This window comes from Cryptococcus neoformans (genome assembly GCF_000091045.1).
Source record: "Cryptococcus neoformans var. neoformans JEC21 chromosome 3 sequence".
Classification (NCBI taxonomy): Eukaryota; Fungi; Basidiomycota; class Tremellomycetes; order Tremellales; family Cryptococcaceae; genus Cryptococcus; species Cryptococcus deneoformans.
In genome coordinates, this window is record NC_006685.1 from 1,272,173 (window position 1) to 1,298,700 (window position 26,528).

The 26,528-nt window shown below is 49.1% G+C and overlaps 13 protein-coding genes across 13 annotated transcripts in view; 7 read left to right on the forward strand and 6 right to left on the reverse strand.

Annotated features, from left to right (window-relative positions):
- Positions 1-84: 84 nt before the first annotated feature.
- CNC04160 (pria protein precursor, putative) lies at positions 85-1,543 on the forward strand. Its single transcript, XM_569661.2, has 2 exons — positions 85-1,024; positions 1,089-1,543. Exons 1-2 carry the CDS (start codon positions 630-632, stop codon positions 1,291-1,293), a joined length of 600 nt encoding a protein of 199 aa, XP_569661.1. The 5' UTR covers positions 85-629; the 3' UTR covers positions 1,294-1,543.
- Positions 1,544-1,720: 177 nt separating this feature from the next.
- CNC04170 (conserved hypothetical protein) lies at positions 1,721-3,403 on the forward strand. Its single transcript, XM_024656802.1, has 9 exons — positions 1,721-1,865; position 1,922; positions 1,998-2,007; positions 2,067-2,088; positions 2,142-2,365; positions 2,421-2,486; positions 2,543-2,783; positions 2,833-2,963; positions 3,021-3,403. The coding sequence occupies exons 1-9, from the start codon at positions 1,793-1,795 to the stop codon at positions 3,039-3,041; spliced, it is 789 nt and encodes a 262-aa protein (XP_024512438.1). The 5' UTR covers positions 1,721-1,792; the 3' UTR covers positions 3,042-3,403.
- Positions 3,053-5,498, reverse strand: CNC04180 (dihydroxyacetone kinase 1, putative). Its single transcript, XM_024656803.1, has 10 exons — positions 5,366-5,498; positions 5,192-5,290; positions 4,796-5,141; positions 4,601-4,742; positions 4,499-4,552; positions 4,225-4,438; positions 3,895-4,173; positions 3,591-3,846; positions 3,424-3,542; positions 3,053-3,368 (listed from the first exon to the last, which is right to left on the reverse strand). Exons 1-10 carry the CDS (start codon positions 5,376-5,378, stop codon positions 3,115-3,117), a joined length of 1,776 nt encoding a protein of 591 aa, XP_024512571.1. The 5' UTR covers positions 5,379-5,498; the 3' UTR covers positions 3,053-3,114.
- Positions 5,499-5,737: 239 nt separating this feature from the next.
- Positions 5,738-8,140, reverse strand: CNC04190 (expressed protein). Its single transcript, XM_569665.2, has 2 exons — positions 7,923-8,140; positions 5,738-7,859 (listed from the first exon to the last, which is right to left on the reverse strand). The coding sequence occupies exons 1-2, from the start codon at positions 7,984-7,986 to the stop codon at positions 5,953-5,955; spliced, it is 1,971 nt and encodes a 656-aa protein (XP_569665.1). The 5' UTR covers positions 7,987-8,140; the 3' UTR covers positions 5,738-5,952.
- A 1,272-nt stretch (positions 8,141-9,412) lies between these two features.
- On the forward strand, positions 9,413-10,863 carry CNC04200 (thioredoxin (allergen cop c 2), putative). Its single transcript, XM_569667.2, has 5 exons — positions 9,413-9,547; positions 9,728-9,801; positions 9,858-9,998; positions 10,056-10,160; positions 10,218-10,863. Exons 2-5 carry the CDS (start codon positions 9,760-9,762, stop codon positions 10,242-10,244), a joined length of 315 nt encoding a protein of 104 aa, XP_569667.1. The 5' UTR covers positions 9,413-9,547; positions 9,728-9,759; the 3' UTR covers positions 10,245-10,863.
- CNC04210 (inositol/phosphatidylinositol kinase, putative) lies at positions 10,319-11,858 on the reverse strand. Its single transcript, XM_024656804.1, has 4 exons — positions 11,487-11,858; positions 11,189-11,431; positions 10,955-11,128; positions 10,319-10,893 (listed from the first exon to the last, which is right to left on the reverse strand). The coding sequence occupies exons 1-4, from the start codon at positions 11,628-11,630 to the stop codon at positions 10,378-10,380; spliced, it is 1,077 nt and encodes a 358-aa protein (XP_024512598.1). The 5' UTR covers positions 11,631-11,858; the 3' UTR covers positions 10,319-10,377.
- A 735-nt stretch (positions 11,859-12,593) lies between these two features.
- CNC04215 (hypothetical protein) lies at positions 12,594-14,846 on the forward strand. The gene is made up of 2 exons (XM_024658437.1): positions 12,594-13,645; positions 13,698-14,846. The coding sequence occupies exons 1-2, from the start codon at positions 12,754-12,756 to the stop codon at positions 13,706-13,708; spliced, it is 903 nt and encodes a 300-aa protein (XP_024514295.1). The 5' UTR covers positions 12,594-12,753; the 3' UTR covers positions 13,709-14,846.
- CNC04220 (hypothetical protein) lies at positions 13,560-14,943 on the reverse strand. Its single transcript, XM_024656805.1, has 2 exons — positions 14,450-14,943; positions 13,560-14,391 (listed from the first exon to the last, which is right to left on the reverse strand). Exons 1-2 carry the CDS (start codon positions 14,935-14,937, stop codon positions 13,683-13,685), a joined length of 1,197 nt encoding a protein of 398 aa, XP_024512439.1. The 5' UTR covers positions 14,938-14,943; the 3' UTR covers positions 13,560-13,682.
- A 549-nt stretch (positions 14,944-15,492) lies between these two features.
- Positions 15,493-17,052, forward strand: CNC04230 (conserved hypothetical protein). The gene is made up of 9 exons (XM_024656806.1): positions 15,493-15,559; positions 15,610-15,742; positions 15,800-15,859; positions 15,917-15,968; positions 16,097-16,175; positions 16,273-16,357; positions 16,417-16,632; positions 16,687-16,749; positions 16,804-17,052. Exons 2-9 carry the CDS (start codon positions 15,710-15,712, stop codon positions 16,879-16,881), a joined length of 666 nt encoding a protein of 221 aa, XP_024512441.1. The 5' UTR covers positions 15,493-15,559; positions 15,610-15,709; the 3' UTR covers positions 16,882-17,052.
- Positions 17,053-18,154: 1,102 nt separating this feature from the next.
- On the reverse strand, positions 18,155-20,335 carry CNC04240 (di-, tri-valent inorganic cation transporter, putative). Its single transcript, XM_569673.2, has 6 exons — positions 20,094-20,335; positions 19,976-20,040; positions 19,644-19,909; positions 18,887-19,568; positions 18,496-18,834; positions 18,155-18,440 (listed from the first exon to the last, which is right to left on the reverse strand). The coding sequence occupies exons 1-6, from the start codon at positions 20,157-20,159 to the stop codon at positions 18,287-18,289; spliced, it is 1,572 nt and encodes a 523-aa protein (XP_569673.1). The 5' UTR covers positions 20,160-20,335; the 3' UTR covers positions 18,155-18,286.
- A 382-nt stretch (positions 20,336-20,717) lies between these two features.
- On the forward strand, positions 20,718-23,155 carry CNC04260 (hypothetical protein). Its single transcript, XM_024656807.1, has 2 exons — positions 20,718-21,700; positions 21,748-23,155. The coding sequence occupies exons 1-2, from the start codon at positions 20,894-20,896 to the stop codon at positions 23,068-23,070; spliced, it is 2,130 nt and encodes a 709-aa protein (XP_024512443.1). The 5' UTR covers positions 20,718-20,893; the 3' UTR covers positions 23,071-23,155.
- A 143-nt stretch (positions 23,156-23,298) lies between these two features.
- Positions 23,299-25,775, forward strand: CNC04270 (hypothetical protein). Its single transcript, XM_569679.2, has 5 exons — positions 23,299-23,711; positions 23,768-24,385; positions 24,442-24,496; positions 24,553-24,638; positions 24,694-25,775. The coding sequence occupies exons 1-5, from the start codon at positions 23,390-23,392 to the stop codon at positions 25,554-25,556; spliced, it is 1,944 nt and encodes a 647-aa protein (XP_569679.1). The 5' UTR covers positions 23,299-23,389; the 3' UTR covers positions 25,557-25,775.
- The window catches only part of CNC04280 (conserved hypothetical protein), a 4,031-nt gene continuing 3,258 nt past the window's right edge, over positions 25,756-26,528 (reverse strand). The window contains exon 9 of the mRNA XM_024656808.1: positions 25,756-26,528. This exon is cut by the window's right edge and continues 582 nt beyond it. Coding sequence (XP_024512570.1) covers positions 26,297-26,528 — 232 coding nt within the window. The 3' untranslated portion in view covers positions 25,756-26,296.

Consider the following 26,528-nt stretch of genomic DNA (forward strand, 5'->3'; position numbering starts at 1 on the left):
CATTGTTTGGGGGTCTTTATGGCAGGTTCTTACCTGGTCTAATGCTTTTCCTGGAAATGCTCCAGCTAGCTGGGCTGTGGGCAGATGTTTACATATGCAGTGGTGGAACAGCGCCCCCACACAGAATTCCCACTCGCTGCGATTGACATTTCGTCTCTTCACAATCCCACAAACAACAATAGAAACAACAACCCAGCGTCCAGCGTCAAGACGCGTTAAGAGACCAAGAGAACTGAAAAACTCCGTTGGTCCCTGAGATTCACTAGGCATCTCCTACTTCCCATCTCGCATCGCTCCATCTCCCCACTCGCCAGACGTCAAAACAGCTTTTCTTTCCTCTACATCGTTTCTTCAGCCTCCTTACTTGTATCCATTCTACTACCAATCTCCATCCCACGCCCCACGCGCAACGCTCTTTCGTTTTGTCAGATACCCTCGCCCACACTCGCCGTCTCCAAAGTACCCTCCGTGCCCCTTCGCAATCAGTTCCTCGGACCCTTCAGTTGGGCCTTGCGTGTTATCTGCCTGTTTATTCAACCCGGCAGTCGTAAATCACACCCAGTCTATATCCAATCTTCAAAAACTTGCCAAAAACTCTTCCCCCCGTCCTTCTCTCCAACAGCGTTATCATGCTCCCTGTTCCTCCCTCTGTACACCGCCTGGTCATCCTCTTCCTCGTCGCCGTCCCTCTGCTCTCCATCATCCTCCCCGTGACAGCTGCGGCCGCTGGCGTAGATGCTCCCTCCAAACTCCAGCCCCGCGCTCCTCAACCTTCGCGTCGTATGGGCGCCACCAAGCGATCCAAAAAAATCGAGCCCTTGAAGAAGAAGGACTACTCGTCATTTCTTTGCCCAGGGGGCTCTGTGGCTTGCCCCATCCCAGGCGATGAAGTTTCTCCATCGAGTGTCGAGGCCTTGGAGAAGAGCCTCAATTCCCTCGCCGACTGGTTCAAGGTTGGCTTCGAGTGTGTGGAGCTTGAAACAGAATTGAACTCTTGCGGCGGTTGCTTAGCACTTGGTTCTGGGTACGTTGAATTTATTGTTTATTTCATTCATGTGTTTTTACTCACACAATGCCTTTTATAACAGCCAAGATTGCGCTCTTATCGAAAACGCTCGTACAACCGGCTGCGAGAGTGGCTCATGCCAAGTATACTCATGCTTCGATGGCTATGTCGTCTCGCCTGACAGGACATCTTGCGTCAAGAAGGGATCTACCATTCCAGCTACGCCCGTTACCGCCGTCAACGTCGAAGAGCTTGTCGCCGACGATCAGCTCCCTTTAGGGCAATAATTTTTAGAATCGAGGTGTCTTTATAGAAGCCACCTTTTACTTGTAGCAACAAACCTTTCTCCTATTATGGACTATTCCTCTTTATTTTTTATTTCCTTTGGTTTTGTTAGACAAATATTTGTATTTTATAATTGGATATCCCAGTCGCTAAAATACCATTGCGCTTGATGGAGACCCAGGTAGTAAATATCTTTACCAAATGTTGAGGGGGCAAGCAGGATACATAGAATTTATTAATTGTCGGATACCAGCAGTACATGTATCGATGGTGTCTATATATTCCTTTTCAGAACATAGGACCTGCGTCTCTGCATACAAAGACAAATAAATGTCTTTCTAGATGTTGGGAGGCTTACACAAACCCAGAAGCCGGTGAACGGGGGGAGCCGACGGAATGTGGTTCTTCTATTCGGTAATAACGAATCCTTCAGCCCATTTCGTCCTTTTTCTTTCTCTCCCGCGAGCCTTTCCTCGTCCAGCCATCTCTCAACTCGCCGCAATGACTGCCCTACTCGCACAGCGTGTCCTGCCTCAAATCGAGTATGCCATCTTCGACATGGATGGTCTTCTTAGTACGTGATCCCATGCTCACAGTCATGTCCTCTCGCTCATCAATTTGTGTGAACAGTGTAAGCTGCTTGATTCGCTGTCAAAACGCCGCTCGTCATAGCATACTGACCACTGATACGTTTGTTTGATTCTAGTGACTCCGAGGTTCGTTCGCTCAACAACATTCCTGTTGGGTTCCATTTACTGACTTGCTTACGTCCCAGAGGATCTACACAGAGGTGACCAGTACGACGCAATCCGCTTTTGACGTAGAAGATTAACTAATAAAGTTCTCAAAGATGCCATTCTCGGTCGCTATGGTCATACAATGACCTGGGACATCAAAGCCGGTGTTATGGGCAAACCCCAACGTATCGCTGCAGAGTACATTCTCTCGCATTTCCCCGACATTCTGGAGAAACTGACCGTCGAAGAATTCATCGCCGAGGGTGTGCAGAGGAGAGAAGAACTCTTCAAGCGGGTTGAGCCTATGAGAGGAGCTGCAGAATTGGTCAAAGGTTTGGTGAGTACTGAAGCAGCACTAGGCATAGACACGGGGGGCTAAATATGAATAAAAGCATGCCGCTGGAATCCCTATCGCCCTGGCTACGGGCTCTACCATGCCAAATTTCATTCATAAAACAGTGAGCTAGACACTTTATCGACTGCGCAATCCCACGCTTATACCGGACGGTTGCAGACACATCTTCCCCACATCTTCTCTCTTTTCCCGCCGACGTCAATTCTCACTGCAGACTCTCCCGAAGTCAAGCGTGGTAAACCCAACCCTGATATATTCCTTGCGGCCGCCCATTCTCTCGGAAGGGACGTGGGCACTGCTGACGAATGTACCGAAGAGCAAAAGGCGGAAAGAAGTCGAGGATTGGTGTTTGAGGATGCCCGGCCAGGTGTCTTGGCTGGCATCGCGGCAGGGATGAATGGTGAGTCCATGCGACTGGAGCATCTTTGTGGTTATCTAATCATAAATAGTCATCTGGGTTCCTGATGCCGAATTACTTGCACTTAACCCGGGAGAGACATACGGCGCGACGGAAGTCCTTACTCATCTGGAGGAATGGGATCCCACTAGGTGGGGCCTCCCTCCTTTACCCGGTTTCAATGTAAGTCATCACGCTTTTTGAAACATGTGCGCATAGATAACCTCTTGATTATCACAGCACATTCCTGCCCAACCCTAGACATTTTTGGGATACATCATCATGCATAAAGTTTAACCTTATTACCCTTCTAAAAGTTCTTTCCACTTCTCTTTTAAGCCTCAAAACCTCGCAAGCCATCCAAAATTCGCCAGATACCCCAAGCTCCAGGGTCGGGGACTTCACGCTTCTTCAAATCCTCCTGATTCACATATGCTCCTCGACCAGCCTTAGCCACAAGCTCCTTGGTCTTGTCAGCTGCTGCAAGAGCGTCCTCCGCCGCGGAGGAAAGTCCTTTTGAAGGTAAAGAGGCAACAAAGGCATCAAGGGGGTCAACGAGGGTTCGAGAAGGAGGCCGGGCACGAGTGTCTATGATGGAGTTTGTATTAAGCATCCAGATTGCCTGTATTAACTTTGGACTTACATTTGTAAAGAGTGGCCAGGGCTTCAGCAGCAGCTTTGCTCCAAACCTCGGGGGATGTGCTCTTGGCACCATTTGTAGCAGCATCTCTCAAGGATTTGCCCAATCCCGCAAAGAATATCCTAAGACTATATAAGCTTACGAACCTTCTTCGCCTTCGTACAACTTACGAGTAGAGGGCACCCGAAGTGCCGCCCATGTCATCCTCCACGATTTCGGCAATAACCTTGACATCCTGCACTACATTCTCGCCCTTCAATCGGCCCTCCTCAATCGCCTTCAACACACCCTTGGCGCCGGCCTCCAAAGTGAGACCTGCATCCCCATCTCCGGCGATCTGGTCTTGTTCAGTGAGTTCAGGTTCGGCGGCAATAAGAGCCTTGCACGCCCGAGCGATAGCAGCAAGGAAGCCTTTTGCATCAGTGGCTGTTTACTCCAATCAGTATACGTCTCGGTTTCAATCACATTACTTACAGGGTAAAACAGCGTTGTCTTTTTGCACGGGGATAGGTGCCTCTTCAGCCTTCACATCAAGCGTTCCAGGTTCCCTACCCGCATGCCACTTCCAACCTGGAGCACTAGCGGGAGTGTCAAGGTACTCAAGGATCTCATTGGCAGAGTAAGGTGCTTTTTCAGAAGCAGAAGGGAGGAGAAGAAGAGTAAGGGAGAAACCAGGCATGTTGAGAGATGTCATATAAGTTCCAGCAAGGACTCGACGAACTTTGATCTTCCTTGACTGAAGCCACTTGACAGCTGGTTGTTGTTCTTAGCGACCCCCTTTGTGTGGTAGATCTAGAAACTTACCTTCGTTTGTGAGGCCACCCATTTCAAGCTCACTTATGGCTCCCAAGTCGTTCACCAACAACACCACCTCATCAGAGCCATCGCCTTTGAAAGGCACGAATGACTTGTCCTTGTCGGTAGTATCAGTGATTTGGGTGAGCATTCTTCCCACAAGCTCAGATGCAGTCGTCATCTCAAGCTTGTAAGTACCAGCTTCGTTGTGAATACCCATGCCCTACATCGGAATGGGATGTTAGAATATGCGGACGAAGCAAATGCAAAGGGGATTACATACAACTTCAACTTCGTTGGCTCCAAGGTGGGAGGTACCAGCACGAGTTCCTGGGACCTACGATAAATGAGCTTTTGTTTTTGTCGTATGTGAAATGCACTTTACGTGACAGTGTTCAAGGCCGACACCAAGAGTCCCTAGCCGAGAAGCCACATATTTGGCAATGTTTTCTACAGAGTCAAGATCGGCGCCTTTATCGGAAAGAGCAGCAGCCACTTTGTACACCAGAATCGTACCGGCGAGCCCTCTAAGCCTTCTGGTCAGCCGGTGATTGATCGTGACAATAATTTGAGGACTCACCGTCTACCAACGATGCTTCCCTGTTCCCTGCCAACAGCCACATCATCCCCAACCATCAAGACTCGAACATCCCCAACTTTTCCTGCACTCCTGTGCTGCTCGGCAGCCAAGCCAAAGTGCAAAGCGTCACCCGTGTAGTTCATGACTACGACAAGACCACCCTTTTCGCGTGTCACCAACTCGAGTCCTCGACGGATCTGAGCGACGTTCGGAGAAGCAAAGATGTTTCCGCAGATTGCAGCCGATAACAATCCAGGTCCCACAAAAGCGGCATGGGCGGGCTCATGACCGGACCCCCCTCCCGAGAGAAGAGCGACTTTAGGTTCAGTCGGAGGTGTGTAGATTACTGGGTAAAAGATCAACAGTTTGTATTTGGAATAAACTCGTTCTACCCACCTCTTTGGGCCTCGTCAAGTTTCACGTTGGGATTGAGGGTGGCCAGGCCCTTGAGTGAATCGACCACAAGGGTCTGAGGAGTGTTGAGAAGGTGTTTCTCTGGAGGTGGTATTGTGGTGAGGTCGTCAGTTAGCACTGCCAGTTTTCACAAATTCATTGAGCTGAAGCACTCACGAGCGGGAGCCATTATTGGTAAGAGCTGATAACCAGTATTTCGCGCAAAAAAGCCGTCTATAAAATAGAAACAGCAGCAACTGAGTTATTATATACGTGCGCGAAAGATGGGTTGTACTAACGGACTATAGTCGGTACAAATAGCAATCACCAGATGCGTCCAAGCCGCTTCGGCCCGAAGGCGATTGAGCGGTTCCCAGTTCCCACGACGGAGATTATAGGCATTTACCGGCACAAAGCGGCATTTTCGTCCACTATTTTCTTTTCAGAAGTGCAGAAGAAGAATGACACCGAAGCAATGCCACACTAATTTAGAGCAATAACGGTGAGCACTATAATTGGAGCAGCAAGCAATTGATACATATATACATAAGCGGTTTAAGAGCTGTCGTTACTATGATGAATTTCTCATGAAATGTGAGATGAAAGCAATGCGATTGTAAAAATATGGACAATGAAGAACCAGCAATGGGTATGTAAAATATTGTGTCAACAATCCACGATTATAGACTATTTGAGTTAGGAAACGAACAACTGATGTCAATGACGGGGAAATAACGATATAATAACTGCCAAACCTTCTAATCTTATCTTCTCATATCTATATGCCCCTTGTCTTCAGGTAAAGCGAATGCGAACGTCGCTGCATCCTCTTCCTCCCTCCAGCCTCTTGATGCTCCCGCACTTGTCATTGGCCTTTGTCCCAATTGGTCTCCAGACATTGGTCCCCCAAACGCCCCGCTCAGCGGTGGCGGCACACCATTTTTTGACATAGCAAATGTAGAATGTATAGGGGCTGTTCTTGGGCGCGATCTTGGACGATGATCTTCCGGCACGTGAGGTAGCCCCAGACCCAAAGTATCAAGGGAAGGTAGAGATGGCCACTCAAACTCTGCAATGGTAGTAGGCGGTTCTGCACGCAGTTTTTGACGGGACCGAGAGGGTTGCACTTCTTCCTCTTCAGACGTTGTAGTCGAGATACGACGGCCCGACCCTTGGACGTGAAACAGCCGAAGCAAAGATCCAGACTCCGGATCCGCGACTACATCAAGTGAACTTGGACCTTGGCGAGTAGGAGGGGGTGATGGGAGTTGATGGTTCGAGGATGATTTGGAGGTTTCCGGATTGAGAAGGGATTGTATAGGGAGAGAACGGACAGTTGGAGAACGCTGCGAAGGCGAAGGGAAACTGAAAGAGATCGATTGCGACGGTGGATGTTGCGACTTGTCCGGAGGCAAGAGGATAGGTTTAATGTTAGTTGCAACACCAATGACTGTTGACAATGCAGGAGGCTCTTCGGGGTGAACAGGATCCCGAGAATCAACGATGCTGCTATTCTCTCCGTGAAGATACAGGCCTTTCCCTAATGACCCTAGCTTCTTTCTTTTATGTTCAGCCGCTGCAACTGCATCTAATCTCTCTGTGGTCGAGGTGGAAATGAGGGTGATAGGGGCAGTAGGGAGGATGAATGTCTTGGAGGGTGATGAGCGACGAACTCCTTTGAGTGTGATTGAGGCTCTGAGCTGATAAGACATTGATACCAAGCCGGTCTGGTGGGTTTCGCCTAAAGCCCATTTGCCTGTTCGACGTGGAAGGGACATAGGTAAAGAACATCGAAATCCCGCCCCTCCCGAAGTCATGTCGGTAGTGGACGATTCTGTAATTTTGTCACGAATGACTTGGCCCTCGTGTTGAACAGAAGGACCGACCGAGGTATGTGGATCAGATTGTAGCCGATGGAAAGGCGGGCGAGGCGATAGGCTTCTGCGGAGAATGGAAGTGAGCCTCGAAGTCTGCGTAGGAGAGTAAGATCGAGAAGAGTGTACATGGCGCCTTTTCGAGGGCGATCGGTCGTTGAAGGAATCCCGTCGACTAGCGGATTTGGAGTCAACCAGTTCTATAAGGCGTTCCAGCACCACCGTGACCTTCTTTACCATAGTAGTAGGATTCTCCGGCTTGATCAGCAAGGCAACGTGAAACGAGTCACCAGGTCCGAAAACGCCGTGCGGGACGTTAAGACAGGCTTCGGAAACGTAGGCATCCGAGCCAATGCATAAAGACGGTGAAGGGGAAAGAGGTCTCAAAGGAGGGGCCTGATGATTTTGCAAGTTGAGAGCAAAAGCTTTGGTGATACTTGTACCCACATAGTGGATCGGCTTGTGTTCGATAACGACCTCCATTCTCCACACGACCTTGTACTCCCTTATGCACATCGTACTCCTCCCTTGTGTTGCCGCTTCTATAGGGATAGCCATTTTAAACTGCTGATCCCAATCACCTACGTTAAGATACTTTTCGCCGTCTGGCGGTGCAAGGAGTAATTGCGATTGTTCCCATAGCGTGTTTTGCAGGTCGCCTTCGAATGCCCCGCCAGTGCGGTACTCGGTGCATTTGATGCGCAGGGAAATACTCTTGACGAGAAGAGGATCGCACACAGGCGGGAGCTTGGTTGCAACCTTGCCTTGGACTACCACCGGACTTACGCCAAGATGGCCTGCGTGGTGTCAGCACTGGACTTATCCTCGTACAGTTGAGCACTGAACACAGATGGACTTGCCTGTGTGGGGAAAGTAACGACCGCCTGCATTTCCGTGCTTGGGGGTAACGGAGAGGTCGAGCATGCCGCCAGTTGCTGAGGCATGTCAGGGCGTAAGTGGGGGGGGGATTGAAAGTGGAGGTGTGGGCGGGCGAGCGGGCGGGTGGAACCGGACTAAGGATGGACAGAGTAAGGAGTGAATATGAACATGTCAAAGACAAAAAGTGGGATGATGGGAATATAAATATTTGTCGGCGGATCGCTAGGCTGATCCATAGTGTACAGTAGTACTGGAGCTAGCATGGCGAGTCTCATTTTTGTGTCTCGCGGGGATTTGCACTAAGAAAGCCGCTAGGCAAAACAGAGCCGCCAACTAGATCATGTCGGTCACACTACTGCTAACACATTTCGGACCTGGCGGCACCCGTCACCCGGTTTCATTACCCGATCGAGAAATAACAGAAATAACAACCACAAGCATCAAGGACCCATGCGATCAGGAACCAAAGATCAAAGATCAAAATTAATTGATCAAAAAGATCATCAACGATCATCTTCTATAGCTATCCATGCATCCATGAAGGATGCAAACATTTTTCAAAGACACGAGTACAAAGCGCAAGATAAATACCAAGCCATTAGTCATTTCCATAGTCCGTAGACGGCAATCGATAGCAGGCAATATGCAGGCAATATGCAGGCAATATGCAGGCATTATCACTAGTCATTAGGACGTTAAGTATTGGGTATGTATTAATAGGTATTTATGTATATAGGCGCCGCGGCGCCAAGGCACCCCCCAAAGCAACCACCAACAACGAACCTTCGCGTTCATCCCCTATCCACCACCACATTCAGCCGTCTTTCAACGTCCATCATTCTCAAATACAGTATGGTACTCGCAAACCAAAAACCGGTCTGGCACGCCCATTAGATCCTTTGAGCATTGAGCTGTGAAAAGCCGTTTAATTTAGGTTTTTCTCCTCTCGCCTTCGCTGATCGTCGGTCATTGCGTACTACAGCGGTATTATACTATGCATGCAAGCAACAAGCTGCAGGTTGCACAACGCATATAGCCATATTTTGAACTCCTTTTTATCCTTATTCCTCATTCCTATTATTACCTCTCAAGGGTTCTCGAGCTTCTTTCAACTCTCAACGAGTTCAACCACTAGTTTTATTATGGCTGCCTAGTGCTGGACGACTAATTTATTGATTACAGTTACGGAAATATGAATACAAAACTGCTACTGTACCTGCCTCACTGCTGCTGTACAGACAGTACTCGTAGATTTGTGTGTCTTCTGTTGCCTGCTGCTTCATGTATTATTATATCGAAATCGTCGTTTTCGTCTAAAAGTGGAAGTGGCCGCTTGTGGCTTGTTGTGCCACACATTCCCCGGCTCAGAAATGCCGAGTGACGTGTTTCTGCGGATTCTGCCCACTACTCACCATCATCAGTCATCAAACCAAGCCACCGCCGGCCGATGGCGCCACTTACTCGAAGAGATCCGGACCACTTACTTCCACGCCACATCGCAACAGTCGCAGCAACTTCCAAGAGTGCAAGAAAGAAACAGCTTAATCATCAGCTTAAGTCTATCATCTTCCAACATTGATTTCTGACTCAACGACGTAGCATACTCGTAAGTTCTTTCCGAATTATTTATCATCAATTATCTGCTGGAATCGTCATGACTCAGCGATGGCAATGGGGAGCTCGTTGTATAAAAACGAGAACCAACGACCCAAAAGCCCATTTTGTCAAATATCTTTGCTTTCGCTGTAGTTAGTTTTGGATAATCAACTAAACAGTTAGTTAATAGTGTCACCAACCCGCATTACACAAAACATTAAAATGGTCAAGGCTATTGAATCTTACGACGAGTGGAAGACTCTCGTAAGCTCCATCCCTTAGAATTGTGGTCGCTATCCGCTAACCCGTCTCACACACAGACTTCTGGCTCCGATGTCGTCGTCGTCGACTACTGGGCGACTTGGTGCGGTCCTTGCAAGATGATCTCTCCCCACTTTGCCAAGCTTGAGGGCAAGTTTCCCAATGTCAAGTTTGCCAAGGTCGATGTTGAGGAGCAAGAGGTTCGTTACCTCCCGCTGTGCAGTTGGATGGAATACTCACCCCTTGCCTTTCTGCAGGACATTGCCAAGGAGGCTCAAATCAAGGCCATGCCTACTTTTGTCGCCTACAAAGACGGCAAGGTGATTGAGACTGTTACTGGTGCTGTCCCCGCAAAGATCAATGTGGGTCTATACTCGTTTTTTTGCGATGTCTTAGGTTTGGCTGACTGTTCCGTCCAGGCTTTGCTCGACAAGGTCGCGGCTTAATTACATAGATTGATCGTGCATGTCAGAAGTTGAATGTATAAAATGATCAATTCTCGCCAGGTGTCTTAAGTATCGCATGGTTTTTGGAATCATCTAGTGGAAATATAGAACCGTCGAGTTCCAAAGCTGCATTTCAGAGCTCTGCTGTATCATCGCACCGAGTGGTCGTGGAGCGGTAGGATTGCAAGTAATTGGCTCTGTCTTTTAGCAGCTTGGACAACGTCTCCAATCCATCGTCAACGCCATCCGGAGGCAGCTCGTCGTTGTGCTCATGCGCATGCGCAAAGTCTATTAAAGCACATCTGACTTCTGTCTTCCCCGTAAACTCGGACACACCATGCGCGATGAGCAGCGAACTTCCTGGATAGCTCCATCCTGATTCTTTCATAGCTGTTCTTATATCGGTAACGCTTTCAATGGTCTTTAAGGTCCTACTTAACATGTCTGCCATGCAATCCGACGACGGTTTTCTTTGCAGCCTACTGCTCGGGTCAGTCCGTAAAGTCAGATGTGGTTTTTTAGAAAAAAGATGCCAATCGGTAACGCTTGGGAAGACACATGCCATAGAATCGCTCAAATTGTCATCTCGAAGGCTATAGCCGTAGCTTTTGGTAGTCGAAACGCAGGTTTCTTTACCAGGGACCCATGTCTGCGGATGGGAATGTGATCCAATTGATAAGCCTGATCAAGTCTGATCTTATACAACTTACATGTGCCCCTGCAAACATAATACCTGTTGTACCACTTGTCGTGGCCGCGCATGACTTATCATGCCTAAGACGCTTGGCCCGTCCTGATCGACTTCCCCACCATCGTTTCCCTAGTTTGAAATCGGCTACGATAGGGTTCAGCAACCCGTATAACAAGTTTGAAAGTACAATTGACTGCGTATGGCAATGAGCTTCGAAGCCGCAATTTTTGAAATAACATCACGATCGACGTACCTGAGTGTGCTTCTTTGCAATGTTTTCCTTGTATCCGATCACTTCTCCACCTTCTCCGTACACAGGAACCTCTTCTGCATCTTCGGTTTGTATGGAATCATCGGACCTGATATATGAGGAGCGATCAACACATCCCTTGTATGTTGGAATAAAAGGCTTTATCTTGACTAATCCGGGGTGTTCAATGAGGAAGTCGAAATCGTTAATATTCTCATAGAACTGGATTTCTTCTTGGGTCGTGGGCTACATCGGATGGGTATTAGGTACAGGTGGAACCGATGTAATGAATTTAACAAACTTTGTACAAGTTCCTGTGATCCAAAGACGCGTCAATTGTGCCATCGTGGCCTGCGGCTTGCAAATGGAAACGGGCGACATCTAGCGTATCTGGTGGGGATCGCTGGGTACCGAGAGTTAAACTTGCTCTTTGATTAATGTCCATATCGAAGATAGCTTGAGAGGTTGGGCTTGAACATCAAAAGCTGCCGTGGTGAAGAGTAGTTATTACCGTACTAGACAAGGAACCGATGCGGCATGCACGATAGATCCTTTCATAAGTCCGAAGCGAAAGGAGCGAAAATCTCACGGCTTTCGGACAAAGGATGCAGTAACCTCTGAACAAACGTTTTTGCAGCCTTCTGGTGCGCATTGCATTCTTCATCGGAGGCCCAGCTGGACGTTCACTTCTTTCTTCGGAGGGAGGTCCAGCTGGACTTCCACGTCTCACCTCCATCTGTTACGTAACTCCTTATTCTTCCTTAGTAACTGCTCCGCCACTGTCATCAAAATCCCGAAGTTCCGACCTCCACACCTGTCCTCCTCCCGTCCACATAAATTTCTCAAACGACCATCCAATCTTTCTTTTCCTCTACTAGGGCCCGGCTCGATCTTCCTTCTAGGAAGCTCTCAGCATTTTCGACTGATTGGAAGCGTCCTTCGGTCTTGTATCGAACTCGGTTGACGTATATTTCCGGTCGACGGGACACGGCTTCCCCGAGATAGACTGCTGTCGTTGACCTTGCTGATTCCCTAACTGCTGGCCTTTCGGCGGGCGGTTGGGTTGAGTCGGCAGTATAGGACAGTGATGGTGGCAACCGTTATTTCATATCCTTGCCTAGGCGATTCGCCCATTAGGAGTTGGGAGAAACCAACGGATTGACATACATTTCCTCTGTAATTACCACACATGAACAATTATTTTTATGGCCCAGCAAGTCTGTTTCGAGTTCATTTTTTCTGCTGTGTATCGTTATGCGATCGTGTGCTTCGTATATCGAACGTTCGCAAGTCTGTCTTAAAGTATCGATTATTCGTGCACACAGATTTTCAAAAGCGGTTTTGTAGTCAGGGTCAGGCATCAATAACGATTACTTGAACTTTGTCGCAGTCACCGCCGCTGGTGTAGTTGAATCTAGATATTTTACCAAAGTGCAGCTCCTTATCCCTTGGCAACGACATCAATTACAGTTAAAACTGTGAATTTGACATTGTGAACCTCAACTTGGAACGACCTCAAGAAGCATGGCAGTATATCACCGTGTCCGTTAAATAAAGCAATCAACATCATGACTCTTCGCTATCGCCCAATCCCTCTTCGCCCAATCCTTCCTCCTTATCTCTCACTTTCAACCCATTTGCCCATTAATCGAACTCCTGCCGTCCCTTTTTATCGCGACTCCAAGCATACTGTGCCCACCAAATGGAGTCTCTATAGGTCACTTCTTCGGTTTTCCAAGTCCTCCAAACCAGGGTATCCAGCCCATTACCCGGAAATTAGAAATGAGATCAAAAGACTTTGGAAGAAGCACAAGAGCTTGACGTCTATCCCCAGAGTGCAGCAGTTCCTCAATGGGCAGTACGATATCCTGTCTGCGTTTCAATTAGGCGAAAGTTCCAAGCTGAGTGAACTAGAGTCTCGCTTGGAAAACAAGCGTGTCCTACGGGATCTCTCCAAATCCCGAGACAGAGCAGACCAAGCTTCTCAACCCGACAGCAAACCTCCTCGATTGACGGGAGGATATCTGCGTCCCACGTTGTTCAACCCCCCTCTTCCTCGTCTCAAACCTCAACCCATTGGGCTTTCAATGATGATTCACAATAGATTACGAAAGAGAGAGCGAAGAATGGAAAAGCGCCGAGTATATGCGTCCTTGAGAACTGATCTCAAACTTGAAGTCGCCTTCTGGAGGGCAACTGAGGGCAACGACACGGATTGGTCAAGGCGGAAAGATGAGAGGTCACATTTTGGCTGGGATAAGCTCTTACGGGAAGAAATAATTTTGATGGATAAAAGATTCATAAAGGAGAACATGAGGTCAGACATGGTTTATGACAGCAATATGATGAGAAGAGTAGAGAGAGCAAAGACCAGAAAATTGGTGTGGTGGAAAGGAAAGAAAGAGGAGGCAACATCGGCGAAGCGCGAAAAAGGCATGGAACAATGCAACGTGACATCCAGTACGTATACAGAATTTGATTTCGTACAAAGATCTGACTATGCCTCTTCAAGATCAGCCATAAGGGCCCGGCCCACAGCGGCGAGGATCTCAGGCGAGGGATCCTGATCCTGTGCCTCCTCAGCACTCACATCATCTGCTTCCTCTGCTCCATTTTCTGCATCGCTGCCCTCCTCCGAATCATATTCCCCCAATGCAAGAAGCCCTTGATTGCTTTCAGACTTTAACCTCTTGGTACCATTATGTTGGACCTTCCCTTCTGCGACTTCGTTCAATCTTCTCTTTGCTCCCCAACCGGAGTCTCGCTCTCTGCCGGAGACTTGAGATATCGCTTCTATCTCAGTAATGATAGCTTCCCCCTTATCCACCATCTCTTCCCAATTCTCTCTTGCCATCAACTGTATCTCAGGGAACTCTACCCATGCTGAGCCTTTCAGCACATCTTTGAGCGGTTTATTGGCATCGAGTGGAGGGTAAAAGATCTTTTGATTGGGTTGATGGGAGGGTGCAGGTCTGAAAGGCGTTGAGTGGAAAGGTTGGCAAAACCGAATCTCAGACAAGGGGATGGTTAAAGATGGTAATAAGGAGGAGATAGTGGGCAGAGATTCGGCTTCACGAGCATGGAAAAGAACACGGGGATGAGTGATAGTCTTGAAGGATGTCGAGGTGATAATTGTAGAATCGGGAGAAGGCAGGATGAGATTGCTTGGTATAATGAGGTGAACTGTGAGGTGTAGCTGTTCTGTTCTATATTAAAGTAGTGCGTCAGTCAAGATACAGCGTATAATTATTGAAAGGGACAGACTTGGGGTTCCAACTCGACTGATTCGTCTTCTTTCTGCCCATACCTTCTGGCATGAATTCCGCCCTGCAGCCATACCTCTCAAGTTCCCTTCTTAATCCATCGGTCTTACTTCGCCGTTGGCCCTTGGGGGCTCTGGATCCTCTGCCTCGTCCTCGAGAGCTGACAACTCCGCCGTTGACCTCCTCAATTTTGATACCCTTGCCCCATCCTGCGATTTGACGCCTCCCTTCTTCCAGCAAAGTGTAATCACTGGACCATACTCCTTGGCCATACTGATTCAGCGGCACAAATTTCGCGGGATCGCGAATGCCTGAGCATGAATCACGGCTCTTATGAATTTGAGAGCAGTTGAGAGAACATGAGCGAGCAGAGCAGCGAGGGCAAGTGTATTTTGCAGGAGAGGAGCATACGGCGCAGATTTTTGATGGGCCTGCAGCTGAAGATGATTGAAAGGTATTTTCTGTGGGCTTTTGCGGGAGAGATGACATGATCGGGTAGAGGGACATGTATGGTAGTTCGTTGGACTTCGATGAAACCAGTTAACCGGCGGCCCGAGGCAAGATTTTCTACAGCCCGACGGACATGGCCGCCTGCGTTCATTGGTGGACGACCGTTTCTTCTTTTTTTTTGTCGCTTTCGGGGTTCGCTTTCTCTCCACTCCGTCGGGTCCTGGCATCGTTGTTCCCCGCACGGGCCTCCTCTTATCCGCATACACAACCCTCTGCTCCCATGATCGGTGGTTAATTGCTGATTGATCGCCGTTTGCGCCATGGCCTCCTCCTGTCGGCGGGGTTTCATTACCTCTTCTGCCATCACAAAGGCACGTTCCACATACCCCACACAAATAAATCATCCATCAGTAGATATGGCTTACGTCGGCTTCCACCCATCATCAACGCCTCCAGCTTCCGTCGGTCCCTTATGCAGGCCATTTTCGATGAACAAAGACACTCTCAGATAGCACAAGGGAAGTAGAACGTGATGGCTGATTGTTTCAAGTGATGGTCACTTTCATCTGAGTGACAGTCGTATTACATTAATGACCAGACTGACCGCATCCCGCAAGCCAGCGGACGGATATATAACATAGCACGAAGTGACTTCTAATCCGTCAGCCTTTCGTTATCATCTCAAATTCAGCCTCCATTCATCGAATTTAGACTCCAGACGAAGGCTTTGCCTCTTCCTGTACTATTCACCCCATAACTACCCCTTATCACTCTACACGACAAAACGGAGATCTCTGAAACCTCCAGCGAAATGAGTCATTCTAGTCTCGACTACCCGGAGATGGTATGTCTCATCCGCGGTTGTATTCTTTTATGGTCCTGATTGTCCTATTCGTTGCAGAAGGAGCTTTTCAACCGCAATCTTAAATGGTCTGAAAATGTCTGGGCGAGGGACCCTTCTGTAAGCGCTGCGTGGAGTCCCCTCCCTCGGTATTGATGTTCTGACGAATGTCGATAGTTCTTCCCGCACCACTTTCCTGGCCAACGACCGGAAATCTTGTGGATTGGTTGTAAGTATCCTTCTGCGTCTTAACGTTACAACATGGGCCCCTGCATTATGTCTCCTATTCCCATCTTTGTACTATACCATGAACATCTGCAGAAGCTCACGTTTTGATCACTATCTTTACATCATTAGGCTCTGACGCGCGCGTTCCCGAGACGACCATCCTGGGCTGCCAGCCTGGGGATATTTTTGTGCACCGAAACATTGCAAAGTGAGTAGAAACTGATCCGAAGCATTGTCCAGTCTCCCCCTTTTTGGATCAAATATCTTTACTGGCCTAAATTTACTTTATGCTGAAAATACGTCAGCTTGTATTCACCTCAAGATGATTCACTCAACGCGGTGTTAATGATAGCTTTGTTCAATTTCAACGTCAAGCACATTGTCGTCACAGTAAGTCGTGTTAATCTCACAATGCAAACGTTCCATCAATATCCGGCTAATGTATATAGGGCCATACAAACTGCGTAGGCTGCCTTACAGCTCTCAATGTTTCTCGTCTCCCGGCCACGCCTCCTACAACCCCTTTGCAGCGTTATGTCAAGCCGCTCGCCACACTCGCCCGAACATTGTATACTCCTGACGGCCCTCCTACTTTGGATCTATTAGTGGAGGAAAATGTGGTGCAACAGGTGAAGAACCTAGTAGAAAGTGATATAATCAAGGGCGTGAGTGGAGTGTATATACAGTTGAAAAGGAAAAATGCTGATATATCTCTTCAGAACTGGAAGAAACGAGGTGCCGATGGCGTTGTCATCCACGGTTGGGTATATCATCTTGAAGATGTACGTTTATCTCTTCTCGAAGATTTGATTAGTACTGATAAGCATTCATTATAGGGAACTATTCGGGATCTCAACGTCTCCGTGGGACCATCTGGGCATATCCCAGGTAAAAAAGTGAAGAGCTTATTCTAGGGCCAGATGAGTGAAAGCGCCTTGTTCCATGTATCGCTTTCGGGTGAATATCTGGCCCCATTATCATCTATTCGTAAAGTTGTTGTTCGTCATTGTACATCCCGTAGAGCTCTTGGTTTTCTTTTAATGATGTGATAGGAATGATACCAAAACAGATTGTATGCATGCGGCGAAATGTATGAAAACCTTATTATGAAAAGACCCTCAGAAGAATATACTGTCGCTCCGTGCTTCGAAAAGTCCTTGTATAACCGATGTCAGGCGGTCAGACTTCTCGAGCTAGCGATGAAGAAATTCAAACAACATCACTGGGTCATCAAAACTGCTCAGGCCGACGGTTCGCGTAACCAGACGCAGCTACAGTCATTACCAGATGTGTGGGCGGTAAGACCGTAAAGAATAAAGATAAAAATGAAAATGAAATATAAAGGTGAAATGGAAGCAGCCCAAAAGCACAGAGTAAGCCCCATCGAGTTACCTACCCCACCACACCACAAGGTGGATGGGTAAAACAGGCAATCGCATGACTATAGCTATGAGCGCATTTGTTTCATCCCCCATTGTCAACCCGCCCTCCTTCATGCAGCCATGACAACCGACCAAGGCTCATATCTTCGCCTGAAGCCAGCAGACCGCAAAAAAAAAGAAACTCCAGTCCAGACCCAAGCACTGGCACCTCCCATGCTCCACCGGATGAACCGGGTGGCCTACACAGAAGGAAAGAAACCAGTGGGACGCCAAGGCCAGCCAAACAACCATTTGCCACACCCTACACAATATACCTCAACTATCCAAACCAGACCGTTCACTTACCTCCCCATCACACACCCTCAATCCAACTACAACCGCCACTCTGTAGTCTTAGATACAGCGCTTTCCCGGCAGGAGTGTCAAATTAAAGCAAGGGGGTGATGGTAAAGGGGCTAATAGGAAGGCATAAAGAAAAGCTGAAAATACCGTGCGTCTGGGCGGGGAAGCAGAACGAATAGCGGAGAGGATAGGAGTAAAGACGAGATGGGGGAGGCTCCGGGGACTTTCGACCCACAGTGTGAGATCGGATGGTCGCAATGCCAACCAGTGCGTGAACTGCAAAAGCGATTCTTGTGTTTGGGCTGATTGAAAAGAAAGGGAAACAAAAGGCAAAGCGAGGATAAAATGAAATTTTGTTCGTCGACAAACGAAGCGGAATCAAATTTTAACTAACCATTTGATGCCGCTCTGAAGATCCCGCTGCATCAAGGAACTTTTTATCTGATGTTCGCCGCTGTGTATTGGTGCATAGCCGAGCGCTGATGGCCAGTGTTCCACCAGTTCATGTACATACATAGAGGTCTAGTGTAGTATCGTTCCGTATCTTATTATTATGTAGGTTCTGCTCTCATATGATTTTGCTTTTTAAAAGGCCTTAATGCTCGTGATCATGTCCGTTCCCTTCATCACCTTCTGGGCCGGTGATCTTGACGCCTGGAGGGCAGCAAGTGTCACCGCTACATTGTCCTGGCGGGCAACGGATGAGACAGGCCTCGGTATCCTGGGGATCAGTCTCCTCGCAGTAAAACCTGACCAGCATGTTAGAACAAATCCATAATATAAATATCCCTTTTGAGTACTTACTCTGGTTGGATGGTGACGCTGTGGATTCCGTGGCTATGCATCCTTTCCCTAATGCCGCTAGCTACCACCATGTAGTCTCTGCCGGCCTCGATCATAACATGAACACTGGCAACGACTGTTGATTCTGACAATTGCCAGATATGTAATTCGTGCACAGAGTCAACACCAGGGACTTCATAAATACATTGACGCACAGCGTCTAGAGAGACGTGGGAGGGCACCCCCTGCATGAGGATGTAAGACGCGGACTTGACGAGAGGAAGAGCGGAGGAGAAGATGATGCAGGTGATGACAAGAGAGACACCTGGGTCAAAGTAGAGAGTCCATCGGCCTTGGCAGCTAGTTGCACGTTAAAACCAGAGTCGTGTATAGTAAACGGTAGTGCACTTACAACCAGATAACCAGACCAGCAGAGATAACACCGACATTACCAAGAGCGTCACCCACAACATGCAGAAAGACGCCACGCATGTTCATAGCACCGTGGGAGTGGCCATGGCCGCCATGCCTACCGTGTTCAGCAGGTGAGCCATGGGTATGACCTGATTCAGCGTCGCTGGCATTCCCGGCGAGCTTCTTGCCGCTGTCGCTTCCCTGCTCGCGCTCACGGCCGTGGTCTTGATCATGGTCATCCTTCTTAGACGCTTTCTTCTTGCCATTATCAATAACTGTAGAACTTGAAGTAGAGTTACCATCGCCACCTACGGGAGGAAGCACGTCGTTCTGTCCGGGAACAGGAGGTACAATGTTGGCACTGCCCAGTCTGCTGTGGCCTCCAGCGCGGGAGAAACTTCCTCTCTTTGTTCGTCTACTGGCGCTACCAGTTCTACCATGGCCGCCTGCATTGGGCGATTTGGCCAAATGACCTGCGCGGGAGTCAAGAGACGATGAAAGCTGAGTACCGCCGTACCCGAATTCTTGGGCAGTTTCAATGACCTGTGCGCGGGTTTGAGCAGGGTGCTGATAAAGCTCAGATACGGAATCGTCACGAGAGATGAGGGACGACGTCTCGTCCTCATCGTTGGGAAGTGCGACAGCACCGTGAGTGTGTCCGCCATGAGAATGACCATGGTCTAAAGAAGTAAAAAAAAAGAAATTTATCCTATCAGCGGCTATCCAGCGGCAATGGACGGCGGGCGGAAACTTACCATGAAAAAGGAAAAGGCCGACAATGTTACTCAAGAGACCCAAGCTGCCCACGACAACGATCAACTGGGCGTTGGAAATTTCCGGGGGAGAGAAGATCCTGCCAACAGCTTCCAAACCGATGGAAACACAGAGGGCAACAAGGAAGACACCGTTAATGAGAGCACCAAGAATTTCAGCACGCTGCCAGCCATAAGAGTTGGCAGACGAGGACGGGGAAGTAGCAAGCCTAATTGTGTAGAGAGCTACGATGAGAGAGAGGACATCGCTATTGTTTTAAAATGATCGGGTTAGTGGGTCCTTTGTGATGACAAGAGGGATGGTGAGAGCTTACTTGAGCATATGGAACGAGTCGGCAACAAGTGCCAGAGAGCCGACAGCGTATCCGGTAATCAGTTCCTACTATGGTCAGTCTGGCCGAGGCATGAAAAGAGTGGGCTAAAAGTACATACGATCAAGAAAAAGACGGAATCGATCACCAGAAGGGTGATGATGCGCGCCTGTCTTGAGAGCCCCATGTTGTGCTAACTTTATCAAAGATGGCGAATGGGCGGCGGGTGTTGGGAGGGGGTTGGGGGACGGTGTTCTAAAGAGCGGAGCTGGGTGGTTGAAGGTGTCACCTGAACTGATAGAACGATAACTGGAGTCTGAAAATTTCGCTAAATATGGAAATGAATTGAGGGGCTGAAAACGACGCCACCCTGTAATAAAAAGTATTCGGTAGTACTCCCTCGGCCCGTTTTCTAATCGCATTGTAATCAGGGAATCTCCATTTTTTGTAATCCATCGGACATCGCCTGCGATCGCATCATCGACCCTGAGGAACAATAACGTAATTATCCCTCGGGGCGTGTGGCCCTCGGCTGGCATGCCTTCCAAATAGGCAAGCGGATAGAGGTGGAGGGATAGGCTCGTGGTTACGTCATTAGGGTTGTTTGTTATTGACCGAAGGAGCAACGATAGACGGCGCATGGAACGATTTTCTGCACTCTCCCCCCCCCCCCAAGTCCCCCGAGACAGCATGTACCCCATCCACACGGCCCCCGTCTACTACTCCTATTCCCGCCCGCCCTCCCCAAGCAATGGCCCCGCGGCCCCGCCCTTCGAGTTCTCCGGCGTCACAATCCCCCCAAGACTCAAGAGCATTGGCAGACAGCTGAGCCAGCTGGGCAACGACTTTCTTACCACGCAGCCAGACCAGGAGCCCAAGTCACAGCCCAGAGGGGACGGGAAAGCCCCAGATATACCAGGCATGGGCGATGATCCCATCCTCTGCCCGTATTGCGACAAGCCGCTGCCTCCCAGCCTCTTTGCCCAGGTCGCGGAGCACTCACATCGTCACCAGACACTGGGTCCGTCTCGGCCCTCTTCAGTTCCATCGTCTGCCGTATCCGCCAAACTAGGACCCACGCCTGGGCATAAAAGTGCGGACAAGACTACGTCAGATGCTTTGAGTGCAACAGTAAGGAATGGTGATGCAGCGAATCACTCTGCAGTCGTTAATACCATCTCGCCTGCAGACATTGCTAGGTGGTCGTCCCTTGCGGGTATTTCCATCACCATGCCGGAGCCATCAGGGCCGTCACAAGGTATTCACAAAGCCAAAGATGCAGACGCAAAGCCGTTTCCAATGATACCGCCCCCGCCTCCGCCTAACAAGCTCACCCGACCTCCTCCTGCTTCGCGACACAACTCTGCTGATTCCGGATCGAGGTTTGGGTTTTTCCGAAGAGATTCCAAAAGAGAAGACGATAGTGACGGAGAGGGTGAGGATAGAGGAAGCGGTTATGCAAAACTGGGCGCGGGTGGGAGTGACGACGAGGAAGAAGTGACGTCTGGCAAGAAAGAGCAGCATGATGGTGTCAACGAGGGAGATGACGATGCCAAAGTGGAAGACAACGCTAGCCTTGACCTCGGAGATCAAGACAAGAACGGACAGGTTGAGGATGAAGGACGGCCTGAATCCACGGCTAAAGACCCCGGAGAAGTTTCGAGCGTTGACTCTAACAGCGACTTGAAAAACGTGATGCAAGAGATTCTTACCAAGGTGAATCAAATGGTAAGTCGCCCCCATTGAAGTATGCATTAGGGACTGATATCCTCAAGACCGCATCCCATAATCAACTCCTCGACTCCCATTCTTCCTTGCTCACGTCCCTCAAAATTGCCCGTTCAAATCTGGCAATGGCGGAAGCAAACTCTGAAATGCTCGAAGAACAATTGAAACGGCAGCCCTCTACCTCCAGCGCCCGAGTAGTCTCGGGCCCTGCTGCAAGTCCAGTGACATCAAACTTTACACACGCAAGTCGTCCGTCTAGCCCCATGCCTGGCAACATATCAGACCAACGGGCACGACCGTCAAGCTTAAATCTGACGTCATTGCCCACCAATTCCGCTCCATCTTCAGCTGCGCCCGAAAGCAGCAAGTCATGGTTCTGGTCCAATAACAAGAAAAGACCCAACGAAGCCCCTGTTACAGGCGGCAGAACGAGCGGGGAGTATTTGAAGGGACTGACAAGCCCACCTATGGCTGTGCCGTACGGTGGAGCACTGCCTGAGGGGAGGCCTATGCCAGCTAGATCGGCCACACATTCTGGTCAGTTGGCTACTGGAGTCAGTAAATCGCTTGGCGCGGATAGCATTCTCTCCAAACAATCATCTACTCGCCCTAGTACACCTACCCAAACACCGGGGCCTGTACCCGTCTCGAATGCGGAACTTGCCTCCCTTCGCACTGCCTACTCGTCTGCCCTATCCAAGCTCTCTTCTTTGACCGCTGAGCTCACTGATTTGAAGCGCACCAACTCTGCCATGGAGGCTGAGCTTGAGTCTCTTTCCCAAGCACTGTTTGAAGAAGCCAACAAGATGGTGGCGGATGAGAGAAAGAGGCGGGCAGAGATGGAGGAGAATCTGAAGGAGGTTAGAGAGGAGAGAGAAGCATTGAAAGAGACCGTTAAAGTGCTGGGAGGGAAGGTGAGCCCGCCCAATGAAGATGCGGATGCCAAGCCACCAAAGAAAAACGAGCCAGAAGAAGTGGAGGAGGAGAACATCATCCCCAGAGACCTTGATAAACACTATGCCGCTCTTCGCAAGTCCATTCACAACGTTGCCTCCCCTCCCATCTCGCCACCCGCCGACGCATCCCGCCTTCCGGCTACCTTTGAACTGCCTGAATCGGGTCTTGCTTCGCGTGCATCCCCAGAGGAAGTGGGTAGGCCGTTGTCAGTCAGTTTGCCTGACGAAAGTAACCCCTGGGCGTCTTCGGCGAATTCTGCCGCAGCAGCAGCAGCAGCAGCACCGGTTGGTCTTGGACTAGGTGTTGATGAAGAAGGAAGCGTACCAACAGAGTTTAGATTAAGCGTAGTAACGCCTAGTCCCAGGAAGGAAAAGACAGGGGAAGGTTTGGAATCCGGGGCTGGATTGAGTTGAACCGGGGATAATTAGCGTATATACATTATAATCCGAGTAGTTCATGGTAGATGTACATATAATGAGTAGCTTCGTTAAATGGGAAATTGTTACATTTATGGGTTTATTCATCTCATCACTCGCGCAATCAATCATTGTTGCTGGATCGTTTTTTTTTTTTTTTTTTTTTATAATTTTCTGGCGCATCGAATTGTTTTCATTTTTATTTCTCTTCCAAAATTTGGTTACGAAAACTAATCTGGACAACGCTGCAAAAAGACCCCCAGCACCACCCCAGCCACCCGTATTCCCCCACTAAAACGTCGCCCCAGAAGAATTCATGCACAAAAATGAGACAACCAGCCATCCACCGCCAGAAACTACTAGCAGTACTATCCACCAGGCCCTCCCTCCAGACAGCCTGCAAGACCACCCCGATACCCACCCTGTGAACCCCCTTGGTCTCTTCATCCGCCCGCATCCAACGCGCGGCAATGGTCTCTTTTCGCCCCGCCCGATTCCAGCGGGCACTGTCGTCGAAGAGTCTCCCGTCCTAGTCCTTACCAAGGAGCAATGGGAACAAGGCCAGATGGACGGGACAATTTTGGGAGAATACGGGTTTTGCTGGAGTGCAGGCGGGATGGCTATTGGACTTGGATTAGGTGAGTCCCCAATTATTTGCATGACAGAGAGGCATAGGCATTGAAAGGAAATGTAGCTTCACTGTTCAACCATTCTTCCAGACCCAACGTCAACTTTATCCGTTCCCCTTCCACAAAAACGATACGATTTGTGACTGCCAAGCACATATCACCAGGAGAGGAGCTCTGCATTTGCTATACAGCCGATGAGTCCAAGCTTTGGTTTACTCCCGCGAGAGGAGAGGAAGAGGACGAGGTGCTGGGCGGGGAGAGCGAGGGTGAAGGCGACGGGTTACCTGACGACGTCGATGGGCTGGTGGAGGATGTGCAACAAGCAAAATTGAATTCCTCGGAACCAACACTTCAAGCTCCTCGTCCTGTACACATTTCTTCTTTACCTTCTTACCCATCTTCCTCGTCATCTTCTCCTGCACCTCAACATACAATTCCTCCCTCGTCTCTCCCTGCCCCTTTACATTCGTCCGGGCACAAAGCGTCGGGCCAACGTCACCTTTCGAAGCATCGACAACCGGCTACTCTGGTTGACGATCTTGCTTGGCAGGAAGACGAATGGAAAGATGAAAAGGGAAGGGATCATGTGGGTGAGGGAAAAAAGGCGGGAGAGGATTGGGGCGAGGTTATTCGAGTGAAGGGCCCCGCAGAGCGAGAGAATGACGGGAATGACAGAGAGTTGAGTAAGTCCATTTTGTTCTCGTCCGATATGGACTGGGAAGCGCTGACTCGGTATCAGTGCAAGTCTGGATATTAGAATTTTCAGACGCCAAGTTGACAAAGACGGCTCTAAAGTGGGTTACACTATTGATCACATAATCGAGCTAGTAACTGACTGACTGCTTTGTAGTTTTTCCAAAGAGATTTGGCCCAACGACGTCAATGAACGGTTACGACACCTCAAGAGAGTCTGTAGGCGTAACGAAGATGGCAAAGGTATGAGCACTAGTCAGGCATGAAAACGGTCGAACCTGCTGACAGATACATGTAGAAATATGCAGAATAGCGCTCTGCCCTCTTGACGAACACTCTGCCGATTCCCTCTCTAGTCTCATGACCGCTTTCTCCCCTCTTCTTTCGTCTCTTACGCCTAAATCTTGGTCTGTCCCATCTTCGGGTGCTCGCACTCAAGAGCAACTCAAGTGGAAGCACCACATTTGGCCTGTATCCTTTTCTCCAGCTCCCATAATTCCCGCCGATTCGTCCTCGTGGCCAATCTCCCGTAAGGCTTGGGTTGCAGCAGGTATCAAGCGAGTCTTGAAACTTGCAGTCAATGCAAAACAGAAAAGCGAGCTTCCAGTGGCCACTTTTTGTACGTCTGCACCCCCCTGTTTTTGGCCGACAATGGATGGTTTCATCCCGCCTACCCTCAACCTCCGGGCTTCATCCTGTGATACTCGAATTTCTGAATCTCATCCCTTGCGGCATGCCACTCTCAATTGTGTTGCCTCCATTGCTCACCTTCGCACTGTGCCACCTTTTACAGATGTTCCCCCTACAAGGAACGGCGCGGATTACCTGCTGACAAGTCTGAGCTTATTTATCAGCCATGAACCTTGTGTAATGTGTGCAATGGCATTATTACATTCTAGAGTTCGAGAAGTTTTTTATGTTTTCCCCAGGAAAAAAGGGGGAGGTTTTGAATATAACGAGGGTAATGAATATGGGGAGGGGTCCCCAGTGCATCAACATGATGAAGGAGCAGGTACACGAGAGGATATAAGTGGACAAGGAGGATTTGGGATCCACGCCAGGAGGGATCTCAACCATAGATTTGAGGTCTGGAAATGGAATGGGCATGTCGATGAGGATGTCAGGAAAGAGCTAGAGATTGACGAGAACCTCCAACTGTAGTCTGTTTTGCTTGCGTGGTCAAGAGGGAGAAAGGGAAGGGACTTGCTCCAGTCTCGTTCCTCAAGACTTCTGGTGATGTTCAGTTGTCTTTTGGAAAGCATCGAGTACCCATCATTCCTTTATGTAGCTGTCTTTCGTCTCCCGTCCATCTGCTTTTTGGTTGTTGGAGAGGTATATAAGGTACATCATATGACACACACCAGGATGCATACAGATAGATATAGATAATCCTTTTCTTTTCTCACAATCCCTATATAACCAACAACGGGGTTCCCTTCCTGACGTATTTTGCCCATAGAAGCTCACCAAGTTTCCAACTCTAGAAAAAACCTACCACTACGTACTAAAGTATATAATTATCCACACAAGGAAAAAGGTGTATCTCGCCTCAAATGCTGGGTTACAGTCGCTTCCCTCTCTCTTACCCCCTATTCTGATAACCTAGCTGCCAGGGCAGTTTGGACGATCGGTAAAGGGAGATTCAAGAGGGAAGAAAAAAGAAAATGAAATACTATGCGACAGAGTATGTATATGTGGGTCGGTAATAAAGAATGTAGTCGATAGGAGGGAAAAAAAGACTATTTGTTTTGAAACAGACGACGATCAACAAGCAAAGCCTAGCCTCTATATATGCAAAAGAAAAGGAAAAAAAAGGGACAGCGCCCGGGTATATTCAACTCCAAACTCCCAGCCAACTTCATCCGCTCTTCAGACAAACAAGACCAGCAGGATGACATTCCTCACATCATCGGAACGTGAGAAGGCCCGTTGTAGAACCCTCCGCTCTGGGGATCCTGCCACGCACCCGCACCAGCGCCGACCTGCAATCCTTCTTCCTCTCCAGCGCCAACAGCACCCCCTGCTTGAGCGCTAGCACCTGTCATCTGAGGGTTCATGCCGCCAGGCAAAACACCGCCGTGGGATCCGTCCTGCGACAAGTGCCAGTTGGGAGCTGGACCACCGCCTGGTCCG